Source organism: Thunnus albacares, chromosome 19, assembly GCF_914725855.1.
Source record: "Thunnus albacares chromosome 19, fThuAlb1.1, whole genome shotgun sequence".
Taxonomy (NCBI): Eukaryota; Metazoa; Chordata; class Actinopteri; order Scombriformes; family Scombridae; genus Thunnus; species Thunnus albacares.
The window spans coordinates 21,096,616-21,117,030 of NC_058124.1; the positions used below are offsets into that span (position 1 = coordinate 21,096,616).

At 39.2% G+C, this 20,415-nt stretch overlaps 1 protein-coding gene and 1 long non-coding RNA gene across 5 annotated transcripts; one reads left to right on the top strand and one right to left on the bottom strand.

Moving 5' to 3' along the window:
* The first annotated feature begins 167 nt into the window (after positions 1–167).
* On the top strand, positions 168–18,710 carry thrap3b (thyroid hormone receptor associated protein 3b). Of its 4 annotated transcripts, none has more exons than XR_006399030.1 (11): positions 168–548; positions 4,965–5,106; positions 8,151–8,948; positions 10,120–10,737; positions 12,179–12,345; positions 12,532–12,643; positions 12,758–12,833; positions 13,353–13,534; positions 14,949–15,180; positions 15,289–15,410; positions 15,706–15,793. XR_006399030.1 is itself a non-coding variant. In XM_044335175.1 (11 exons), exons 2-11 carry the CDS (start codon positions 4,979–4,981, stop codon positions 16,998–17,000), a joined length of 2,454 nt encoding a protein of 817 aa, XP_044191110.1. In that variant the 5' UTR covers positions 168–548; positions 4,965–4,978; the 3' UTR covers positions 17,001–17,099. The 4 variants fall into 4 exon arrangements, 3 of the variants coding, with proteins under 3 accessions (XP_044191110.1, XP_044191108.1, XP_044191109.1); XM_044335175.1 differs by lacking the exon at positions 15,289–15,410 and adding an exon at positions 16,993–17,099 and having other exon boundaries at positions 15,706–15,838; XM_044335173.1 differs by lacking the exon at positions 15,289–15,410 and adding an exon at positions 16,993–18,710 and having other exon boundaries at positions 169–548; positions 15,706–15,855.
* Positions 10,816–12,171, bottom strand: LOC122969483. The gene is made up of 2 exons (XR_006399031.1): positions 12,043–12,171; positions 10,816–11,979 (listed from the first exon to the last, which is right to left on the bottom strand). It is a non-coding gene; the product is annotated as an uncharacterized LOC122969483 (long non-coding RNA).
* Positions 18,711–20,415: the final 1,705 nt, after the last annotated feature.

Here is a 20,415-nt window from a genome sequence, read left to right on the forward strand (position 1 = left end):
TTTTAATCCAGCCATGTGTCAGTACCACAGGTGGTACGGCAATAAGAAATACAGCACAAGATAATTAACTCCACTAAATTACACCACATATGGCGTAAAACACACAGAGGAAATCTGACCCTATCCCCCGCGGTCATCTACACTTCGTCACGCAAAATCTCGCGTGATTTGGGTCAAATATATAGATAGCATCGTGAGCTAATTGTGTGTGTCGATCGTTGGCTACCGTTACATGCTGATGCCTCGAAAGCATACATTTAGCACAGTTGACAAATATATAGAAGCATCCACAGATGTATTTAATCGGGGGAGTGACACCCAGCCTCCTCTAACGGCACAGTGCGTCCGTTTCGTCGGCTAGTTGATAGCCCCGCTGCTGCTAGCCTGCTAGCCCGCTAACATCCGTTTACGCTCGGATCTTACAGTGAAACCAGGAAGGAGGGACCAGACGAGCAAGCAGCTTGGCCTCAAAGGTTGCGCCACTTCTACAAACTGTTATTCATTTAAAAAAAAAAACAACAACCACCACGACCAGTCTTGTGAAAACGGTAATTGCAACCAGTTTCATGTCTCATCTAAATGTAATGTTTGGTGAAACGAGCTAATTACGTTAAAAGGCATATCGATAACGTTAGTGTTGCACGGAGCCACGCAGTGCTGCTGCCAGGAGTATCGATAGCTTTAGTCCGTTTGATTGGACTTTGGTATTTGCTATGTTGTTGTCTGTCCCTGCTGCTGTAAGTAAAAGTATGAATATATCTTTGACAGTATTTTATCAGTAGTTTACTAGCTTACGTCGGGTGGCAGCTGTGGCATTTTCATTTTCCCTTTGGGATAAATTATCTGTCTATCTATCTATCTATCTATCTATCTATCTATCTATCTATCTATCTGTATATCAATCTGTCTGTCTATCTATCTATCTCTGTTTGGTTTCGGCCAATGTGTTACTCTGTGTCATCTATTCTCTCCAGTGTACAGGGAGCTTTATATTGCCTCCTTGTACATAACCTTAAACTATCTATCTATCTATCTATCTATCTCACCATCTCCGTCTCGTTTCAGCTAATGTATATCTAAGTGGCACCTGTTCTCTCCAGTGTATTGGGAGCTTTATATTGCCTCCTTGTACACAACCTTAAATGGTACACATACAAAGAACTTGACTCCGGTTTAGTGGCTCTCAGTGTACACAGTGTACACAGAATAAAAACACAGCAATCCTCAGAAATATACACAAAGAATGACTGCATACAGGTGGGGCAGTTTATGTAAACTGTAAACAGGATACAAATAGTGCAAAGAAGTGAAGAGTGCACGCAGTGATGAGATAAATATTGAATGGTAAAAAATGACATTACAATGACAATTTACATGACATATTACTATATATACTATTTATCTACATATTGGCTGTCTATCTATCTATCTATCTATCTATCTGTCTATCTGTCTCTGTTTCGTTTCAGCAAGTGTGTAACTCAGTGGCACCTGTTCTCTCTAGTGCATTAGGAGCTTAATAGTGCCTCCTTGTACACAACCTTAAATGGTGATGATTAACAAGAGAAGAGAAGAGAACTGAATAAACAACTGAAACTGACCAACTTGAACATTGAACTTAGTGTTGTTTGTTGTTCCCCTGCCAGTGTATTTGTCCAAGTGAAGGAATAATTGTAAATTGTATTTTGGATTTGATAAAGTGTAATCCATATATAGTAGTTAAAATAAGCATTTCTCTGATATAAGGCTGCAACTAACAATTATTTTCATTATAAATTAATCTGTCGATTATTTTAGTCGTTTGGTCTATAAAATGTCACAAAATGGTGAAAAATGATGATTACTTTTTCCCCAAAGCCCAAGGTACAACCTCAAATGTCTTCCTTTCTCCTGAGCAACAGTCCACAACCCAAAGATATACAGTTTACTGTCATAGAAGACTAAAAAAAAAACAGAAAATATCCATGTTTAAAAAGCAAGAACAAGAGGATCTTTGTATTTTTCCTTAAAAATGACTCTGAACGAGTCAAAGTCCAAATTCTTTGATTCCAGCCTCTCAAATGTGAATATTTTCATGATAGATGATGAAAATCTTTCTTGTGGACTGTTGGTCAACATTTGAGGACGTCATCTTGGGTTTTGGGAAACAGCGATTGGCATTTCTCACAATTTTCTGACATTTTATAGACCAAATAGCAAATCAATTAATAGAGAAACAACTGATTGATTGATAATGAAAATAATTGTCAGTTGCAGCGCTACAAATATTACATTATATACACTTTTCAAGATCTTGACCTTAACAGAAGGGGATTCAAACCTGCATGAAGCCATTCAAATAAGACTTGTGCTTCCAGTTGACAATATGCAGATGTTTCCTCCACAGTTAAAATGTTTGTCTTCGGTTGGATGGTGCGTACACTTCAGTTTAACATTAACCCACTCAACAAGCTTAGCTACTTTCCAGGGTAAACCAAAGAACCAGTTCTACATTATCAAATCGGTGCGCACGTTACGTGACGGATAACATGAGCCGAGGCCAGAGAAAGACGTAGTTTACATTTTACTGCATGTGAAAGTTTGTTGTAGTATTTATTTACAGGTGAGTACAGCTTAGCCCAAACAGTGTCAGAGATAGCACGCCGTGATGAAATGGAAAAACCTGAAATTATTCATGCTCAGTTTTACTTCCTTTTTTTTTTTGTTTTGATGTTGAAGGGAGAGCTGGGCTTTGGTGATGTACAACCGATAATACATGCGGTAGATAATAATAGATGATGTGGTGAAAGTCAACTCGCTGAGGCACCTGATTTTTTTTTTTTTTTTTCCAGAGCAGAACAGCGTGAGGGATGATGCTATGCATGCAAACTCTTAAGAGATGTAGCTGTTAACCATAAAGCTTATCAGAAGGTATCTGCTTCTCTATGCGCTTCTAGGCTACAAGCTCTGCATATTAAACCCCCACAGTGAAACCTGCGTGTTGAGTATTTTCAGCTGCACAACTGGCAATGATGATTTTACTTTCCAAAACAGTGAGTGAAAGACCCCTTAAAAAACAGGTTATTCAGATTATTCCCTAAATTTAACTACAGTGATAGATACCCAACAAATCGGGGACCTAGGCATGCAAAGAGGCATTGCTTACCTTAATTACAATACGTGTATTGAAAGTTTTAGGTTCAGCACAACAGCAATAAGGACTAGATTGTCTCAGGTGGATTTCCTTGCCAGGCAGAGAAAACCGGAGTAACCCAGTGAGACCATTGTGTGGCTCATAGCAACTGTTGTCCCTTCCAACATGAAAGAAAACAGGCATGCCACAACATTTGGTGGAAAAAAAATCCCTATAATGATAAGGATCATCAAAGGGAATCTTAAATAAACTGCAAAGATCTAACTGTTGGGATAACAGATTGACGTCATTAGTACCAGGGGACGCTGCCTTTAACAACAGTAAGATCCTGGTTCAAGTCCGTGTCGTAGTAAAAGTGTTTTTCCTTGCTCTGCTGCTCTAAAGTAACACTACCTGCTCCGGGGCTGCTGCTGCTGCTTTCTAAGGGAGTTTTATGCTCTGACATCCATTTTGTAAAAGAGATGCATGAAGAGGAAAAAATGTTTTTAGGAATTATTAGAGTATCCTGGCCAATAGGCAGCAGGAGAGAGAAAAAACTGCTTTTATAATTGTAAAAAAAAAAAAAAAAAGCACATTCCCCTTGGCATTAACTTGATAACGATTATCTTTCAGTGTCAGGATGCAATAAATGATGCACATGCCGCAGGCCTCTTTAATCTTTCATCCCTTCTGACATTTTTTAATCTTCTGTTGGTGTTGATTCGCTAGTATGCTTTCGGTCAAGGTCACCTAACTGAGGCATCTCCTGTTTACCTCACAGTTACGTAACGTCTAAACATTTTACTGAATCATGTTTGGCAGCAGCGCAGTAGTAAAAGGTTGAATGGAAGACATCCAGAGCGAGGCTGCAACTATTAATTATTATTTTCTCTTGATTGTTTGGTCTGTAAAATGTCAGATAATAGTGAAAAATGACAGTTGTAACTTTCCACATCATCACATGTCTTGTTTTGTTCAAGCAACTGTCCAAAAGCCAAATATATTCAGTTTACAATGAACACACAACAGAAGAAAGCAGAAAAACTTGACATTTGCAAAGGAACCAGCGAACGTTTGGCGTTTTTTGCTGATCAACTAATCGATTGACTAACTGTTGATCGACTAATTGTCGCCGCTCTAATCCAGTGTTTGGGATAAAAACATAATCTTTGCTTTAAGGGGATCCTGGTTGACTTGAAATCGCCCACAGAGCTCATTTATAGTTCTAACCAGCCTCATTTAGTATATTTATTTTTAAAGATGACGGCGTCTAATTTTAATAAGCCCGATCCTGCGTCGTTGGTTTTATCCAGTCGTCGTTGTAGTGAAGGTCGTGTCCTTGGACAAACTATTTAGGTTGTGCAGCAACAGACCGAACATCCTGTGTGCACAGAAGCTCTGCTCAACCTGTCTCATGTTGCCGCCGGCTCATGTGCACATGTTTACATGCTGTTCCAGCTGTCTGTGTGTTCTCGCTGCGTGGGTTTTGATTTATTCTTTTTCTGACAGTTCAAGGTCACGTAGGGGCTTGAGGGGTTGTTGGGGGGCAGTTTTTTTGAAAGCAGCTAGGTGCAGGGGGTCTTGATGACAGGTGACAAGGTGTCATGTATGCCGCCCAGTCCCGGTCTGTCAGTAGGTCTAGAAATATGTAGCTGTACAGTCCTGATTAATGTCGGGGATTAGCCTTGAATTGTATTTGATATTTGCTTTGAAGAGACTCGTTGCTGAACGTTATAACTTTTATGACGTCCGGTTGACTCACTTAGTTAATATTTAGTGGGTCAATTATGTAGCAACGATACCTTTTTATAACTGATGACATTAACTCGTTTCTCTGTTTGTGTTTTTTAAGGTGTAAGTGCGAAGATGTCAAAGGCTCCGGATTCTCCAGCTCGGTCCCGCTCCAGGTCAAGGTCCAGGTCCAGATCCAGATCTTACTCCAGATCTCACTCTAGAAGCCGCTCCCGCTCAAGATCCAGAAAGCGTCGCTATAGGTAAACCCAGCCGCGTTTCTCTGTTTTTAACGTGAATCTAGAAAACGTGAAAACTAGAGCCGATATTAGCCTATCACAGACATATCGGTGTACATGTTGTCCAATTTTTATTTTAATTTTTTTAAAGTTACATAGGCATCATTTTATGTACATTTACACTTTTTTCAAGTCAAATTTAACATATATGTACATATGTTGTTTTTTTTTTGTTCTACGTGTTTTTTATTTATAGTAATTTATAATTATTAAATTACCAGTGAGGTTTACGATTTCAGTGCACTGATGTCGTTTTGTACAATAAAGTTAATTGTTAAACCATAAAATATCTTGCCTCCATTACATAGCTTTGTCACAAGTATTTGATAACCACATTTGAGGGATCATTGCAAAAAATTATCGGCCGATGCATCTATCGGATTTTTTTACTCCCTAATATCGGTGTTGGCATCGGCATCGGCCTCAAAAATCCAGTATCAGTCGGACCCTACCAAACCTATTCTTGCCTGATTTTTTTAAAAAATGTGGACCTTCATGATCCAAATTATCCAATAAGTCATAAAATGCAGGCATTATAAAGTAATTAATAGAAGTTGGCAGAGTGCCTACAACTTACTTTCATAGTAATGATTAAACAGTGCTGTTTTTCCAATATTGCACAACAAGTGCTTGTTATTTGTACTAGTGTGACTCATAATCTATAGTTTAATAGAGCAAAAATAAGAGCACAAAATGTATAATAACTCAGGTTTGGCATGTCAGTCAGTTTGATCTTTTAACACAATAAACATTTCCAAACAGAATTTGCTGCTTTGGTTCTGCTTCAACAACAGTCATTTAACTTATGAGCTTATAGTTTTTGTGACGTACAGGCAGCGGTTTCTGATCTGTGAGATTAGTCAGTAGTTATATTTTATCACAAACATCAGCTGAATGTATTGGTTTGCTAATGTTTGACTCTGGTCGTAGGATTGTACAAAGCAACAAGGAAAATAAGCCATTTTACTTCACTTAAGTCGCCGTGCATTTCAGTTTTATTTAGCTGTCTGTCTAGGATTTAGAACTGCCACAAGCTTTTTGGGTTTTTTTTTTTAATGTTCAGTGACCCGGCGAAGACTTAATACTAAGTTAATATTATGATCTGGCCATTATTCATGTTTACTTTTTGTTGAACTTGAAGTTAGTTCCTTATTGCTCTTGTTTTATGTGGCTCAACTCATTCTAGGTTTGCTCTCAATTTGCATGAATGATTTTCCTGTGTGGGAGAAAAGGCCGACAAAGCCTCAAGCAATTTGCATCAGTTCACCTTAATTCTCGTCAGGAATCTTCCAGTTATTTCTACTTTTTTTTTTTTTTTTTTTTTTTACAGTTTTTAAAAATGTCAACCAACATGCCCAATATAATGTTTTATTTGTTTAATATTATGTTTAATAAGGGGTGTTTCCCACTCTGGCATCTTGACTGTTTTCACCATGTTTATTTTAAAAATAAGCATAGGGCTTATTAAAAACTTTCACAGGCAGTGATTTGTTGGATTGGATGTTTTCTCCGAACAGAATTGCTACACCGCATGTCAATGATTTGTCAAAGGAAACAGGAGTAGAGTGAGTCCTCTTGGCCTTGCTGTATCTCCCTCCCTCTTTACTGCCTCCTCCCTCTGTGGATTAGAGCAGATTGTGTCCTGGGTGTACTCTTTTTTTTTTTTTTCCACCGCATAGACTACATTAATGCGACACAGACTATCCTGCTTGTGAGAATGTATCTTGTGTGTAATGCAACGCAGCTCAGGACCGATCTGTTCCAATGAAAAGGTTCGAGGGGTAAGCACGATGTGTTTCCGTTAATGCAGCTGTGATGTGTACTTGCAAACTTGGTGGTTTCATCCATCGGGTTTCTCTTAGGGCCATTTACACAGGTGCAGTGTTAATGTTGTGTTTGTCAGTGTCACGTTTTTTCATGTCATCACATCTGTGAATTTACATGCTACTTTACATTTTACTGGAATAAGAGGGTTGTGTTTTGTAGGCTTGTACTGTGAAGCTGGTTTGGTTATTGTTGCTATTAGTGTTTCCGCTGTACTGTGGTGTAGTATTTTTAGTTATGGATATAATTTCTTTTGTCTTTCAACTTAAATCCTATTAAAATTCGCTGTACTGCTCTCATCTTATGAACAATCTTGATAAAAGTTGAAATATTGATGACACTATGGGTAGATCGTTAATGTGTTTGATATATGTAATATATGTTTTTAGCATTTTAAGTCACCATGAGTGAATGACAGCGACAGACAGACCCTCTCATAGTCAGGATGAAGTGGCTGTGCTCAGTGGAGATACTTAGCAGTTATTTATACGGCTACATTGACCCTGTTGACTACTGTAGATACACTTGACCCATTAGTGGTTCTTCACTTACTGGTGCTCAGAATGTGGTTCGAGGACCACGAGACACCATGATGTGGGCACCAAAATGAGGAATAGTGAGTTTGGTTTTATTTAAATTCTGCATTTACCACAATAAGAATTTAGTTTTTAGACGTTTCATTCTCTCCACTGTTTCAAACAGCGTGAGCTCCATCTGCTGGCCAGATAGCTGAAGTATCAGCTCTGAACTTTATGATTTGTCTTTTGAAATTTCTCTGTAGTACATCAAATAACTAAGTTAAACATCTGTAACAGGGCTCCATCTTCTAATCTAAATGATATCTATATGTGGATTTCAGATTAGACGTGTTTTGGTAACCCCTGATGTGGTTCAGGGTGTGATTACTTGTGCTATGAATGAGGGTTTCAAATAATTACACCAACTCCTGTGTTTCTTACTGTTGGTGTACTTAAAGCAGCTGATCCCATGAATTTATTTATTATTTTAATGCATGTCAGGTCAAAAATTATATCAACAGTTTGAAGCAAAGAGGAACGTGTGTGTGGTCAGAGATTCATTTAAATGTCCGGACTGTCTTGCTCCGGAGTTCAACAACCACACGCTTTGCATTCTTAAACCTAACTTTGTTTCTTCTGTTTTTCCTTCTTCTCTCTCTCCTCCAGTTCTAGGTCTCGCTCCCGCTCTCGTTCACACACTCCGTCCTACAGAAACTATCCTAGCCGGGACTATCAGAACAACAGAGGTGGCTTCAGGGGCTACAACCGAGGCTACCGGAGGCCCTACCACTACCGCGGCAGAAACCGAGGCTATTACCAACGCGGTCACTACCAGAACAGGGGAGGAGGCGGCGGCTATGGTTATAAGGCTAATTGGCAAGGTGGCGGGGGAGGCTGGCACGACCGCCACCATGACCAGGACTACCACTCACATAGTCCCAGGAGGGGCCGCTCGCGCTCCCGCACACCTAAGAAGCGCTCGGGCAGCCGCAGTCGCTCCCACTACTCTGACCGCTCGTCTTCGGGGCGATCTCGACGTTCCAGGCGCTCCAGCTACTCCTCTCGGTCCCGGTCCTCCTCCCCACGCCATCGCAGCAGCAAGGGCAAGCCTGGCGCCAAGGATGGTAAGGACAAGCTAGCAGATAGCCAAGTAGAGAAATCAGGTCAGGCCACAGATGGCAGCGCCATCGAGAAGGCATCTGGCGGTAAATGGATAGACTATGACACCAGCCCTAAACAAATCAGCCCAGAGACTGATAAGAAAGAGGACGCTACCTCCGGTTCTGAAAGCAAAGGGCCCGGCAGCGGCGGTCCTCTGTGGAGAACCATTGGCAGCGTGACTTCCCCTCCAGCGGAGAGCCCCACCAAGTCAGGACAAACAGCCTCCTTCAGCGGCTTTGGCTTCTTCTCAAAGGAGGACGCCAAACCTGGAGATAAGACTGTGATCTCCGCCGCCTTCAAAAAGTACGTCTGTCTCATCGTTTACGCCGTTAAATGTTATTTCATTGTTTTCTTTCTAATTTTGTTAACACATTTTGCAACATGTATTTTTTTTTCTTTCAAATATGTTTAGCCTTTTTCAAAGATCCTTGGAAGAATGCAGGTTAAAAGGGAAAACATAAGACTCCAGATTTTAAGTGCAGTGAAAATTGTCCTTTTCTGTGCACTCAGAGGAAGTTGTATGAAATCCCACTTACTTAGGAAGGTACTGGTTACGTGAGTATAATTATGTGCAATGTGTACTCTTTGTATTAGGGATGGGCTTTTTTTATTTTTTATTTTACAAATTATACAAACTACATAACTAAGATTAAGATTGGAAATTAAAACCAGAGGCCAGCCTGACATATCTGCAATATGGGCAAGCAGTTTGCAGGCTTATTGATCCTAGATAATTTGAAAAGGTGAACTGTTTTTTTTTATATATATATATATATAAGTTTGCTTCCCAAGTTAGCGGAGAAGACAATTACTAATGTTACTGTTAATGTTTAATCAAGAATGGTCGGAAATCACTGGAGTCTGATATTATATTGTGTTCACAACATTGCATATTTAGACCAATATTTCCCTTTTTACTTAACAAACACATGAAACATTGTTGGCACGGTCAAAATATGTCTGAAATTGTAAACATTTAAGTGTCAGTGCATTGACTCTTAAATGTTTTAAGGCAGCAACATATGCAGGTAAATCTGAACTGTTTTTATAACCTGGTTAAACTTTAGTCAGCAGCTTAATGATTCCTGTTTGACATTTTCTTGTTTAGATGCAAAACAAGATAGTTTTCTGTCAAAAGAATTTTCGCAGTTGCAAAATGTTCAAATGCACAATTATAACACTTGTGATGAAATCATAAAAACTCAAAAGATGTGCATTAGTATCTCGTCAGGTTGTAGGAGGGAGTTGGAAGGATTTGATTGAAGGGTATTTCAGCAGGAAATTGTTGACAGAAATTATAATCATGTAAATATTATTGGGTTTTGAGCCCATCCCTGGTGTGTACTGTATTTTTCACTTTCAGCTTGTGAGAATATGTTGTACTCATAAATTATTTTCCTCAGTCCATGAAGTGCATATAAGTTATGTACCTGGCATGGCAGGTACTAAAGCTGAGTCTGGTTGTCTGTTTCAGGTTCTTGGCTGAGAATAAAAACAAAAAGCAGGGAGCTGAGAAGGAGAACGGTCGCGACAAGGAGCAGAGCACCGCAGACAGGGAACTAGAGAAAAGCAGCAAGTCCGGAGACCTCTTCAACATCTCGTCCGCTTCTTTTGGCGACTCCAAAGAAGACAAGACCTTGCCCTTCTTCGATGCCGGAGAAGAGGAGTTCCTCAAGTCTCACGGGCTGAAAGAGAGGGACATGGAGGACGATGGCGAGGTCAAAACCACCCTCACGGCTCGGGACATTTTCGGGAAATGGGGGGACGAGCCGAGCTATTCAACTTCCTACCCGTCGGTGAAGGAGAAAAGCCGGCGAGATGTCGAAGAGCCTGAGCCCATAGATCACATGGAGGAGGAGATGTACAGAAGCCGCAAGCACAGCTCAAAGAAAGAGGAGAAGGCTAAGAAGAAGGAGAAGAAAGAAAAGGAGAAGGCCAGAAGGAGTCCGTCCCCTCCTACAACTTCCAGAGAGAAGGACAGGCCGCTGTTCCCCGGCGCTTTCCCTCCTCGCGTCGACTCACCTGTCCGACGAAAGTCTGCGTCAAGGGAGGAGTTTGAACTCAAAATAGGTTCTTTAGATGACATGCCCAGGTATGTGCAGTGAAATCCAGCCATGTAGATGTTACACTACAATATTACCGTAATGGCCTGAATATAAGACTACCGTGATTTGATGATACAAAACACTGTCAGACTAGTCTAACAGATCCTCATCCTTAAAGCCTTCTCTCACGAAACTTAAATCCCTCATTTGTGTAGCTCGTCTGTCAGTCACACACACACACTCCTGTCAGGATCTGGAAGCAGCCAGAGGGATTTTCTTTGACCGTCATGACTTTTTGTGGCACCAGTAACTCTTCACAGTTTGGTTCTTGGTCCGTATCTGCGGTAAAGACACTGGGATACGCTTTTGACTTGTTTTCACTCTTCAGTAATTTATTCCCTATGTGGTAGAAAAACACGTTGCACGAGATGTCAAACTCCTGAAGGTTAAACATGACTAACTGAACACTTGGAGGGCCGACTAACTCTTAACAGACTGCATCCAAATGTCCAGACTTCACAGCAAACTTCCAGACTCTGTACTGGCACGTTCCTGTGAGTGATGAGGTTCTCTCCAAATCTACAATTTATCAAGTCCACAAGAGGGCTCATGTGGACTTTCTGTGGATTTCCAGAGAGTCCACTTGGCGTGCAGATGACACTTTACTTGGAAGATTACTCATAGTTCATAGCAAGGATGTGACGATATAAAAGTTATATAAATTATTACATAACAACAGTAAAAGCGGAGCAACCAGTACACTCGCTACACACAATTTATAAGCCATAATATTTATGTTTTAAAAACTTTTAAAGTTATGTTTTTGGGAATTTTTGCCTTTTTTAATGGAGAGTTGATAGCAGACAGGAAACAAAGGGGGGGGGGTTGACATGCAACAACGGTCCCAAGCTGGTGTCGAACAGGGATGATGCAGTTATGAGACAGGCGCCGTAACCATTCAGCTACCAGGGTGTTCACCTTAATATTTGTTTTTTTGAAGGAATATGTCTTTTATTTTTGATGTAGGTCTATAAGTTTACTGGTGTAGTGACACATTGTTAATACCAGAACCATTAAAGACAGGAAAAAAATCTTTAAAATGGGTTACAGGGTCAGGAATTTTTGAAATGAGTGAGATCTGATAACACCTTTTATGCCCTCACAGACTTGACGTGATGAATATGCACACAGTACGTCTGACAAAAGTCTGCAAGTCCAGAGCGTGCAGATTTGGATTCAGCACTGTAAATGGACTTGAACAAACTAACCGGTCTAGACGTGAACTTGTACTATCTCCAAAAGAAAAAGAGGACGTAAACGTGTCAGTGTCTGGTCCTCGATTATAATATGACCGCCACTTTTTCAAACGTTAATCTCCTCAAGAACAGTATCTTTGTCTTGTATTCGGGCCGGCACGGTTGATATTTTTGCATTCAAGCCTCATCATACTTCATTAATCAGTGTTCCTCACTTACTCTTCTCTCTCAGCTCTTCCCTGTCTAAAGATCGCTTCATGTCACGAGATCTGCTGAATCCCATTAAGAAAGAGCCGGAGTTTCGTTCCATTTTCCAGCACATTCAGACCGCTCAGCTCTGTCGCAGCCCCCCTGAGCTGTTTGCTCAGCACATAGTGTCAATTGTGCATTACATCAAAGGTATAGTATGACCTGTGCTGGTTTGATTTCCAATGTTAAAAAAAAAAAGAGTCAAGATAACAAGACAACAGGAGATCGGACAAAATCTGCCGGACATGTTAAACATCACATCACTTACAAGTCATTAAATATGTGACAATTGGTGCTGCTGTGTGTGGAATAATATATTTGTCTCTTTATTTGCAGCTCAACACTTTCAGTCCACAGACATGACTTTAAGTGAGCGGTTTGCCATGTACCAAAGAAAAGCTGCAGAGGTAGAAATGATGAAGCCAAGGAAGAGCCCAGAAATCCACAGGTACCTACGACGTCCAGCTATCTGATCTCATTATATGATGATTTCAACAAAGAATTCTGCTTTATTTTGGGGAAACAGAATAATTTGACACGAAGGCTTTCTCTCTCCTCTTAGGAGAATCGATGTTTCCCCCAGTGCCTTTAAGAGGCACTCTCACCTGTTTGAGGATTTGGACGAGACAAGCTATAAGGTGACCAGCCCTTTTGAAATTTGATGTATTTGGAACAAGAAAATTTGAGACGATCCACAGCAGCAGTGTTCAGCTTTGTGCTTTTCTTTCAAAGGATGCATATTTCTAAATCAAAAGAACCCAATTGTGTTTTGTAAGTGCCAAGCAAGCCCCCAGCCTATGAGATATGGTTATTGATTGGGTATGTACAAACCCAAGCAAAGGCTAAAAGGAAGTGAATTAAGATCCTGAGTCCAAGCCTCTCAAGGGACGCTTATCAGTGCCTTTACCTTGTAAGTATTTTTCCCTAAAAAGAAAAAAATCAAGCTACAAACGAACTGTGAAATTCAATTTATTTTAAATGCTACATGCATGCTGCTGGTTGTATTTTGTATTGAATTCTGCAAAGTATTTTATTTTAAAGAAATAAACTTTCTGTATTATTCTTTATTTGCAACACATAGTGTTTTTAATTCAAAAATTATCCATCGGTATTGCAAACAGCTCGTTTTGTTGACTTAAAAATGCATTTCACTACAGGATCCAAGTAAAAAGTTCAAAGGCGACGTGATGGACCTTCGCCTGGATATTGAAAGACGTAAGAGGTTTGCTGGGAAGGAGCGCGACTACAAGCGTGAAGGAGGCAGGAGCCCAGGAGGCTCCCGAGGACCGAGCAGAGAGAGGTCCTCTGAGAAATCTGGGAAGCACCACAAGAAATCCAAGTATGTTTAATGTGTTGTCTCAGTGATTGGTGGAGTGGTTACCATTGTTACAAGGGACATGTAGCGGAAAAACAAACATTTCAGCTTCCTTATTTTTTCCCCCCACACACATTTATCATATAACTTTTATAGCCAACTGCTGTATTATGTTCCTCTCAAGATAGGACACAGTTGGGGTAGTTCCCATTTCTTTGTAAGATAAAGTTTATTATTTATTAACAATAGCAGTTAGGTGTGATGAGAGATAACAAATTGTATCTCTTGCTTCAAAGCTTCAAATTCAAAGCCTTCCTCTAGTTTCTGATGAAAAGCATCATGTGAAGCAGCAGCAGCAATAAATGTAGAGTTTGCACAAGCAGTAATTAAAAACATCCAATATATTGTTTATTGGGATCCTCATTAATTGTTCCCTTGGCATTAACTACTCCTCTGGGGGTCCATCTGCCGTAAACTCGGCAGTCACACACATTTCTCAATTCTGTATTTCTCTGTTTTGTGTCTTTGGGTTATGCTAGCCCATTGTTGCTCACTTTGGAGCTAACCCCCTTTACTTTACTACAGGTGAAACAAAACAATAACAATCTCAGTTCATCTAAACATGCATATAACAAAAAAACAAAACATGAAGATCCTGTCATTAAGAATAACTTCTTTAGCTTTTTCTTAAACCTTTTTTGTAGATTGTTGACACAGAAATTATGGCAAACTGTGAGATATAACTCTATACATAACTGTGTTTCTTTTTTGTCATAGAATTGGTGGTGGTTGGGTAGTATAATATGACCCCTCTTCACCTGCTTTGTTCGATAACTGTATACTGTTCCTAAATAAACTCAACAGACTACGTCTTAATCTATCTTCAGCTTTCAGTCATTTGATATCAGCATTTTATCTCTGCTCGCTCCGGCTAAACATCGAAGTGCTGCTCTACGGCTCTGATACAGCTACAGGAGAAACAGTGAAGGTGCTGTTTGTAGATAAAAGTAAGAACAGGGACCTGGAAGTAGAACAAAACCTTAAAACTCCACAAAACCACAGCTACACCTCACTCCCAAGCAGAGCCATAATATAATATTGCAGGGGTGCTGTGGGGCTGCAATAGAGATGCAAGACCTGTAGATACTCCGTTTATTGGACTAACTAGTAAGTGTGATGTATAACTTTACAAATTCTTTATCTAAATACTGCTAGAAGCTATTTCTTTTCTTGTTGTTTCTGTCACATCCTGTGTGAAACCAGCGTTTAGTTTTTTGTTTATACGTGAAGAATGAAGAGGAGAAAACAGAAAAGTCATGTCTCTTGTAACACTTGTAACCACTCTACTAGCTTTTCACACCTTATAGTTTATATCTTTTACACAGTTTTGACAAATCTTCAACTTCTCTTTTGGTAACGTTTTATGTTTTGCTCACAGGAAGGGTAAGAAGAAGCGGGATCGCTCTCCATCCTCCTCCTCCTCTTCGTCCTCTCCATCCCCTTATCCCCCACCTTTCAGAGGTAAAGAGTACATGGGAGAGGGGATGGAGCATGCGGGGGAGGGCTACGGTCACTCGCGTTATCCCCCGCGGGACTACAGCGGGCCCGGGGAGAGAGGCCCTCGCGAATATGAGGGCCACAACATGGAGAGAGGCCGAGGCCGTGGATTTGTAAGTTCCTGTCCGCGCTTTGTTCATCTCTTCTGCTGCTGTATTTGTTTTTCATTGAGGTACTGACATCTCATCTTCTTGCAATTCTCTGTCCTAATGGCATCACAGTAGACTACGCTTCTCTGCTCTGTTCCTTCCTCCTAATGCTAAGGAACATAATGTGGATGATGATGATAATGATGATGACACTCTATCATACATATTCCATGCACTACCTGATTTTTATTAAGGTAATGTAGCGCAAGTCAGTGGATCTCACCTCATTACTAAACAAAAATGCTTTATTTCCATCCGTACGGCTTTCATTTGTGAAGCCTAATTATTGTTGTGTGTGTTCTGTCATTCTCATCGTCCCTGGGTCGATTTTTGACTCTGACTTGGACCAAGTTTGTAAAAAAAAAAAAAAAAAAAAAATCTTCATCTTAGAATCAATGATTGTAAAAAAACAAACAAAACAAAACTGGATGTTTAAATGTACTTGTCACTTTACTGCAAGCTCAATTCAACCTCTTGTTATGATTTCAGTTCCCCAGAGTGAGGGGACGAGGTTGGAACAGAGGAAATTATCCAGGCAACAACAGCAATGGCAACCCTGCCAATATGAATCCTCCAGTGCGCCCTCCAGAGGAGGAGTGGGACCCTGAATACACTCCCAAAAGTAGGAAGTATTACTTGGTGAGTCTCTGAAAACTAATTCAGTGACATTTTATAGATGTTAATGGATATTCTGCCAGTAACCCATTAATGTTAACTTTAATGATTTGAATGTGGGCCACTCACAAATCAAGATAGACTACATTTAATTCATATATGTGAAGTATGTGGACATGGACAACTAATAATAATTATCAAGCAGTTCTGGAGCTACAGCTTCAACTTTAAGCTGACTGTAGATTTACAGATTTACGCTGTTTCAGGTTTTTACAGCTACAGCTGGATCTTTGAGGCAGGATGGCTGGGGGGTGGGGGCATGATGATATACAACAAAAGTCCCCAGCTGGAGTCGAACCAGGGACGTTGCAGATAATGTGGAATGCGTCATAACCATTTGAATACCAAGACGCTCCAAGTAAAACATGTTACAGTTGGAAAAATAAACGCTGGTGCGATCTGCAGTGCTGGATTGAGACACATCTCAACCATCCCCACACTCATTCCCTAAAATGCCCCCAAACTCTAATTATAATGACATAATAAAAGAAAAATAAAGTCAGTGTTCTCTAGTGGGACAAACAGTTTAATGGCAACACCGTCTCTAAGTCACCTCAAATATCTCTTCAGTTGATATATCTTCAATAAAGTCATGTTGGCTGAGTTATCAGTCCAGCTCTTGTAAAGAGACACCAACATGAACTGCGTTACAGTGAAGCAAGTTATTTCTTTCTTGAAAGACCACTTCACAACAAGTGGAGCCAGTATACAGCTTTCATCAACTGGATGTGGTTAACCAGTATTTATGTTATTTAAGTCGGCTGTAGCAAGCAGCAAAACTAATATTTATTTAAAAGTATTTGAGGTTTGTTTTAATCAGAGTAAAGACTGTAATCTTAACTTAAGAGGGCAGCGAACAAACACGGCTCAACATCAACATAAAAGTTCCTGATAAACATGTTAGAGACAAGACTTTCAAACTATTTAAACATTGAAGAAATGTAGTTAAAAATAAATACAGTTTAAAAAGTATAAAGAAGTTTGCCCAGTTTTTTGGTGAGTGGTCCCTTTTTGATGCACATTATCCTGCTGTGATAAAGGATTTAACCCTTCTTCTTCTTCTCATCTTGACCTTTAACACTGTCTGCACGTTTTTTTCAGCACGATGATCGCGATGGTGAGAAAACCTGGGTCGACAACCGCGGAAGAGGCCGAGGGTCCTTCCCGACCCGCCGGGGTCGCTTCGTCTACCGCAAAGGAGGCAGCAGCCCGAAGTGGACCCACGACATGTTCCAGGGAGGAGAAGAGGGGGACATGGGAGACGACAACATAGAGATGGATCATAAAGACGCCAAGGGTGTCGGAGACGTCTCCGCCCAGAAACAGTGAGCTGCTGCAGCCGTCGCTCCATCAACTCCGGTAGCAGCAACGTCCCCGGCAGAGCGGTTTAAAAAAAAAAAAAAAAAAAAAAAAGGGGTTGTTTTTTCTTGTTTTTTCTCCCCCCCTCCACATCATCTCATCATTTAACAGTTAAAATTTGTTCAGTGAGTTTGAGCCTTCTCACAGTTCGAGTGAAGTAAAAGAACTGTAACTGACTTGAATGAAGAGCAACACTCTGTTACTTTTGTATGTGAGGATAATTTCAGGGTGTTTTTTTTTTTTTTTTTTTTTTTTATGTAACGAGAACCGTTGTTGGTTTAGTTCGCATTTGGTTTCACGGTGACTTAATTGTACGCTGTAAGGGAGAAAGTACTGAGGCAAAAAAAGTTCAAAGATAGTTTTAATATTCTCTGAAAACATGAGAGAATAACAAAAGCATTTGTGCCTTAGAAAATAATTCTACAGTAACATGTACTTCTGTAATCTGTTTGAAGGTACAACTCTGTACTTCCTGTCTGTCAGTGTTGGAAGGCTTTAGATGATTTCCATGTCATTGTTTTTTCTTTGTGTGTGTGTGTGTGTATGTGTGTGTGTGTGTGTATGTGTGTTTGGGCTGTGATAAATCTTTGATGTTACTGCATGAAAAGTTTGATTGATACCTCGCTCCATGGGACCAATCAGTAGTGGGCGCAGGGCTCATGATTGTCATTTATAAAACACAAAACATGAGTTTTGTTTTACTCCCCTGAATGATTGATGTGTGTCACTTGTATTGTCTGAGCTTTTTTTTTTTTTTCATATAGTGCCACTTCATCTGTATCTCTCATTAGGAAGTCACGTGTGTTCGTGCTACAGTATATTCTCATTTATTGTGGAGGTTTTCAGTTCAAAACAAGTGTAAATTGAAGGATTAGCACCCAAATCCATTGATTTGCTTTGCTTTTAGACTGATAAACACATGTAGGTTTACACCTCTGTCAAATAAGTTTAGGTAAGTGGCTACCTTTTGTTTAGAGTTTTAATAAAACAAAAAAAAAAAAGATGAATAGTTATGACAAAAGGCGAATACATGTATAGAATTATAAGACCTAAATTATTATAATCTTAATGTGTGAGGTAGGGGAAACAAAAGATGAATATGGTCCTCGCAAAAAAAGACCCACAGTTTAATCTTCTGTCATGAAACCTGATGAGGGGGAAAAAAAGTGTCGAGAAACAAAACATTTTGTCAAAGGCAAAGATGAAAAGTGTCTATTTTTTAAGAGGAGTTAACACAAACTAGCAGAACTAGTTTGGTGAATCTCACTGTGCTGCTTCGTCCCACTTTTGACTGTACATACTGCATGTACTAAACAGAACTGTAGGACTGTGTCTTTTTTTTGTTTGTTTATTTTGTTTGTTTTGATTAATCCGAAGCTGAAAACTTTTTTACTGTTCTCAAGAGCTTTTAAGTACATGTCTTTTAATTTTCAATAAATTTTTCTTTGATTCAGGGCAAATCTGTGAGTGTGATTTTATGAGATTTGTAGAAATGTTAAGACGGCCCACTGTGTTGATTTTAGCTTTACTTCCTCGTTATTTTGGGTCTCATATATCAAACTGCTCATTATGTGTAAATATGATAACAATAATAATAATAATTTCTACATCAACCCAGTTTTTACCTTTTTAAATATATATTTCTTCTTCAAACCTTATTAAAACCTAATATGTAAAAATATTATATATAACTTTTAGCTCAACCATAAACTTCACTTGCACATTTAAAAAAGTTGACAAAATACAGAAACCAACAGTCTAATAAAACAAATAAAATCTTCTCATTTAAGAAGCTGTAACCAGGAATTATTTACCTTTTTTTACTTGAAAAATAACAAATGATTAGTGGTTTGTCAAAATAGGTGCAGTTAAAGGTCCCCTGTGCAGTTTCTGACCTCTAGTGGAGCACTTTTTTTTAATATATTAGTGGTTTATATTTTATTAGTTTATATTTTGTTTGATGCAATACAAAGTCCTGCCAATGGTTTCACATTATTCCAATGATCTCCAGGTTGTAATGAGCCAACAAAGGCAGGAAAGAAGAAGACTGTAAACTGGTAGAGATGGATGTAAACAATGGAGGATATCAAATACTTTAAAAATCTAATTTGCAAATGTTTTATGAGAAAGACAGAAGAAACATACGCATTCGACACGTTTGTAAGACCTCATGGATATACAGAATGGTAAAAATCAATGTAAACATAACTTATTTTGTTTTCAAGACAAACTCCACAGGGCATTATCACATCAAATACATATTTTATGTTATGATATATATTATATTATGTATGAAGAAATATGTATATATTGCTTTTGTGTGCCCAAAAGTCATTTACAGACAAAGAAATGTACAGTATGTTATCCTACAAAGATGTTTAGAGCTGCAACGATTAGTCAATCAACAGAAAATAAATTTGCGACTATTTTGATTAATCGTTTTGAGTAATTTTTTAAGAATTTTTTTTTTCCAAATTCTCTGATTACAACTTAAATGTGAATATTTTCTAGTTTGTTTTGTCCTCTATGACAGTAAACTGAATATCTTTTGGGTTGTGGACAAAACAAGTCATATGAGGACGTCATTTTGGGCTTTGGGAAACATTTTTCACCATTTTCTGACATTTTACATATCAAAGGATTAATTGAAAAAATAAGAAAATAACTGTCAGATTAATCAGTAATGAAACTAATCGTTATTTGCAGCCTTAGAGATGTTACTTGAGTTTGGTGTCAGTCAGGCCCCTGAGAAGTCTTCCTCCATATTAGACCTCTGTTAGACTTTTTCAGGCTTTGGGTTTTAGGGTTTAAAGTAATGTCAACACCGGATACAGACACGAAAATCTACTGTATTTAACCTCTTTTTACAGCTGGGGTGTCTGAGACCACACACACACTCAGAAGTTATGCTTCATTTTCTGTTCAGGACTTCTGAAATGTCATCAGTTTAAAAGGTCTACAACCATTCTCTTAAAAAATATAAAAAAGTCACAGGTGAAACAATTTTAAGTATGTTTTCTGAGCTGTTAAAGAACAACCAGGGTCTCAGGACCACAAACAAAACATTTGAGTTAATGATATTTTAATTCAGACATTTGTGAATGAACTATTTGTCACAGAATGAGCTCACACCATCAGGTCATGAGTGTCTCATTTTGTCTGTAT

Coding starts and splice junctions, on each gene's coding strand:
- thrap3b (XM_044335173.1), top strand. CDS start 4,979: ATGTCAAAGGCTCCGGATTCTCCAGCTCGGTCCCGCTCCAGGTCAAGG. Junction 5,107..8,150: donor TCCAGAAAGCGTCGCTATAG/GTAAACCCAGCC, acceptor TCTCTCCTCCAG/TTCTAGGTCTCGCTCCCGCT. Junction 10,738..12,178: donor TCTTTAGATGACATGCCCAG/GTATGTGCAGTG, acceptor CTTCTCTCTCAG/CTCTTCCCTGTCTAAAGATC.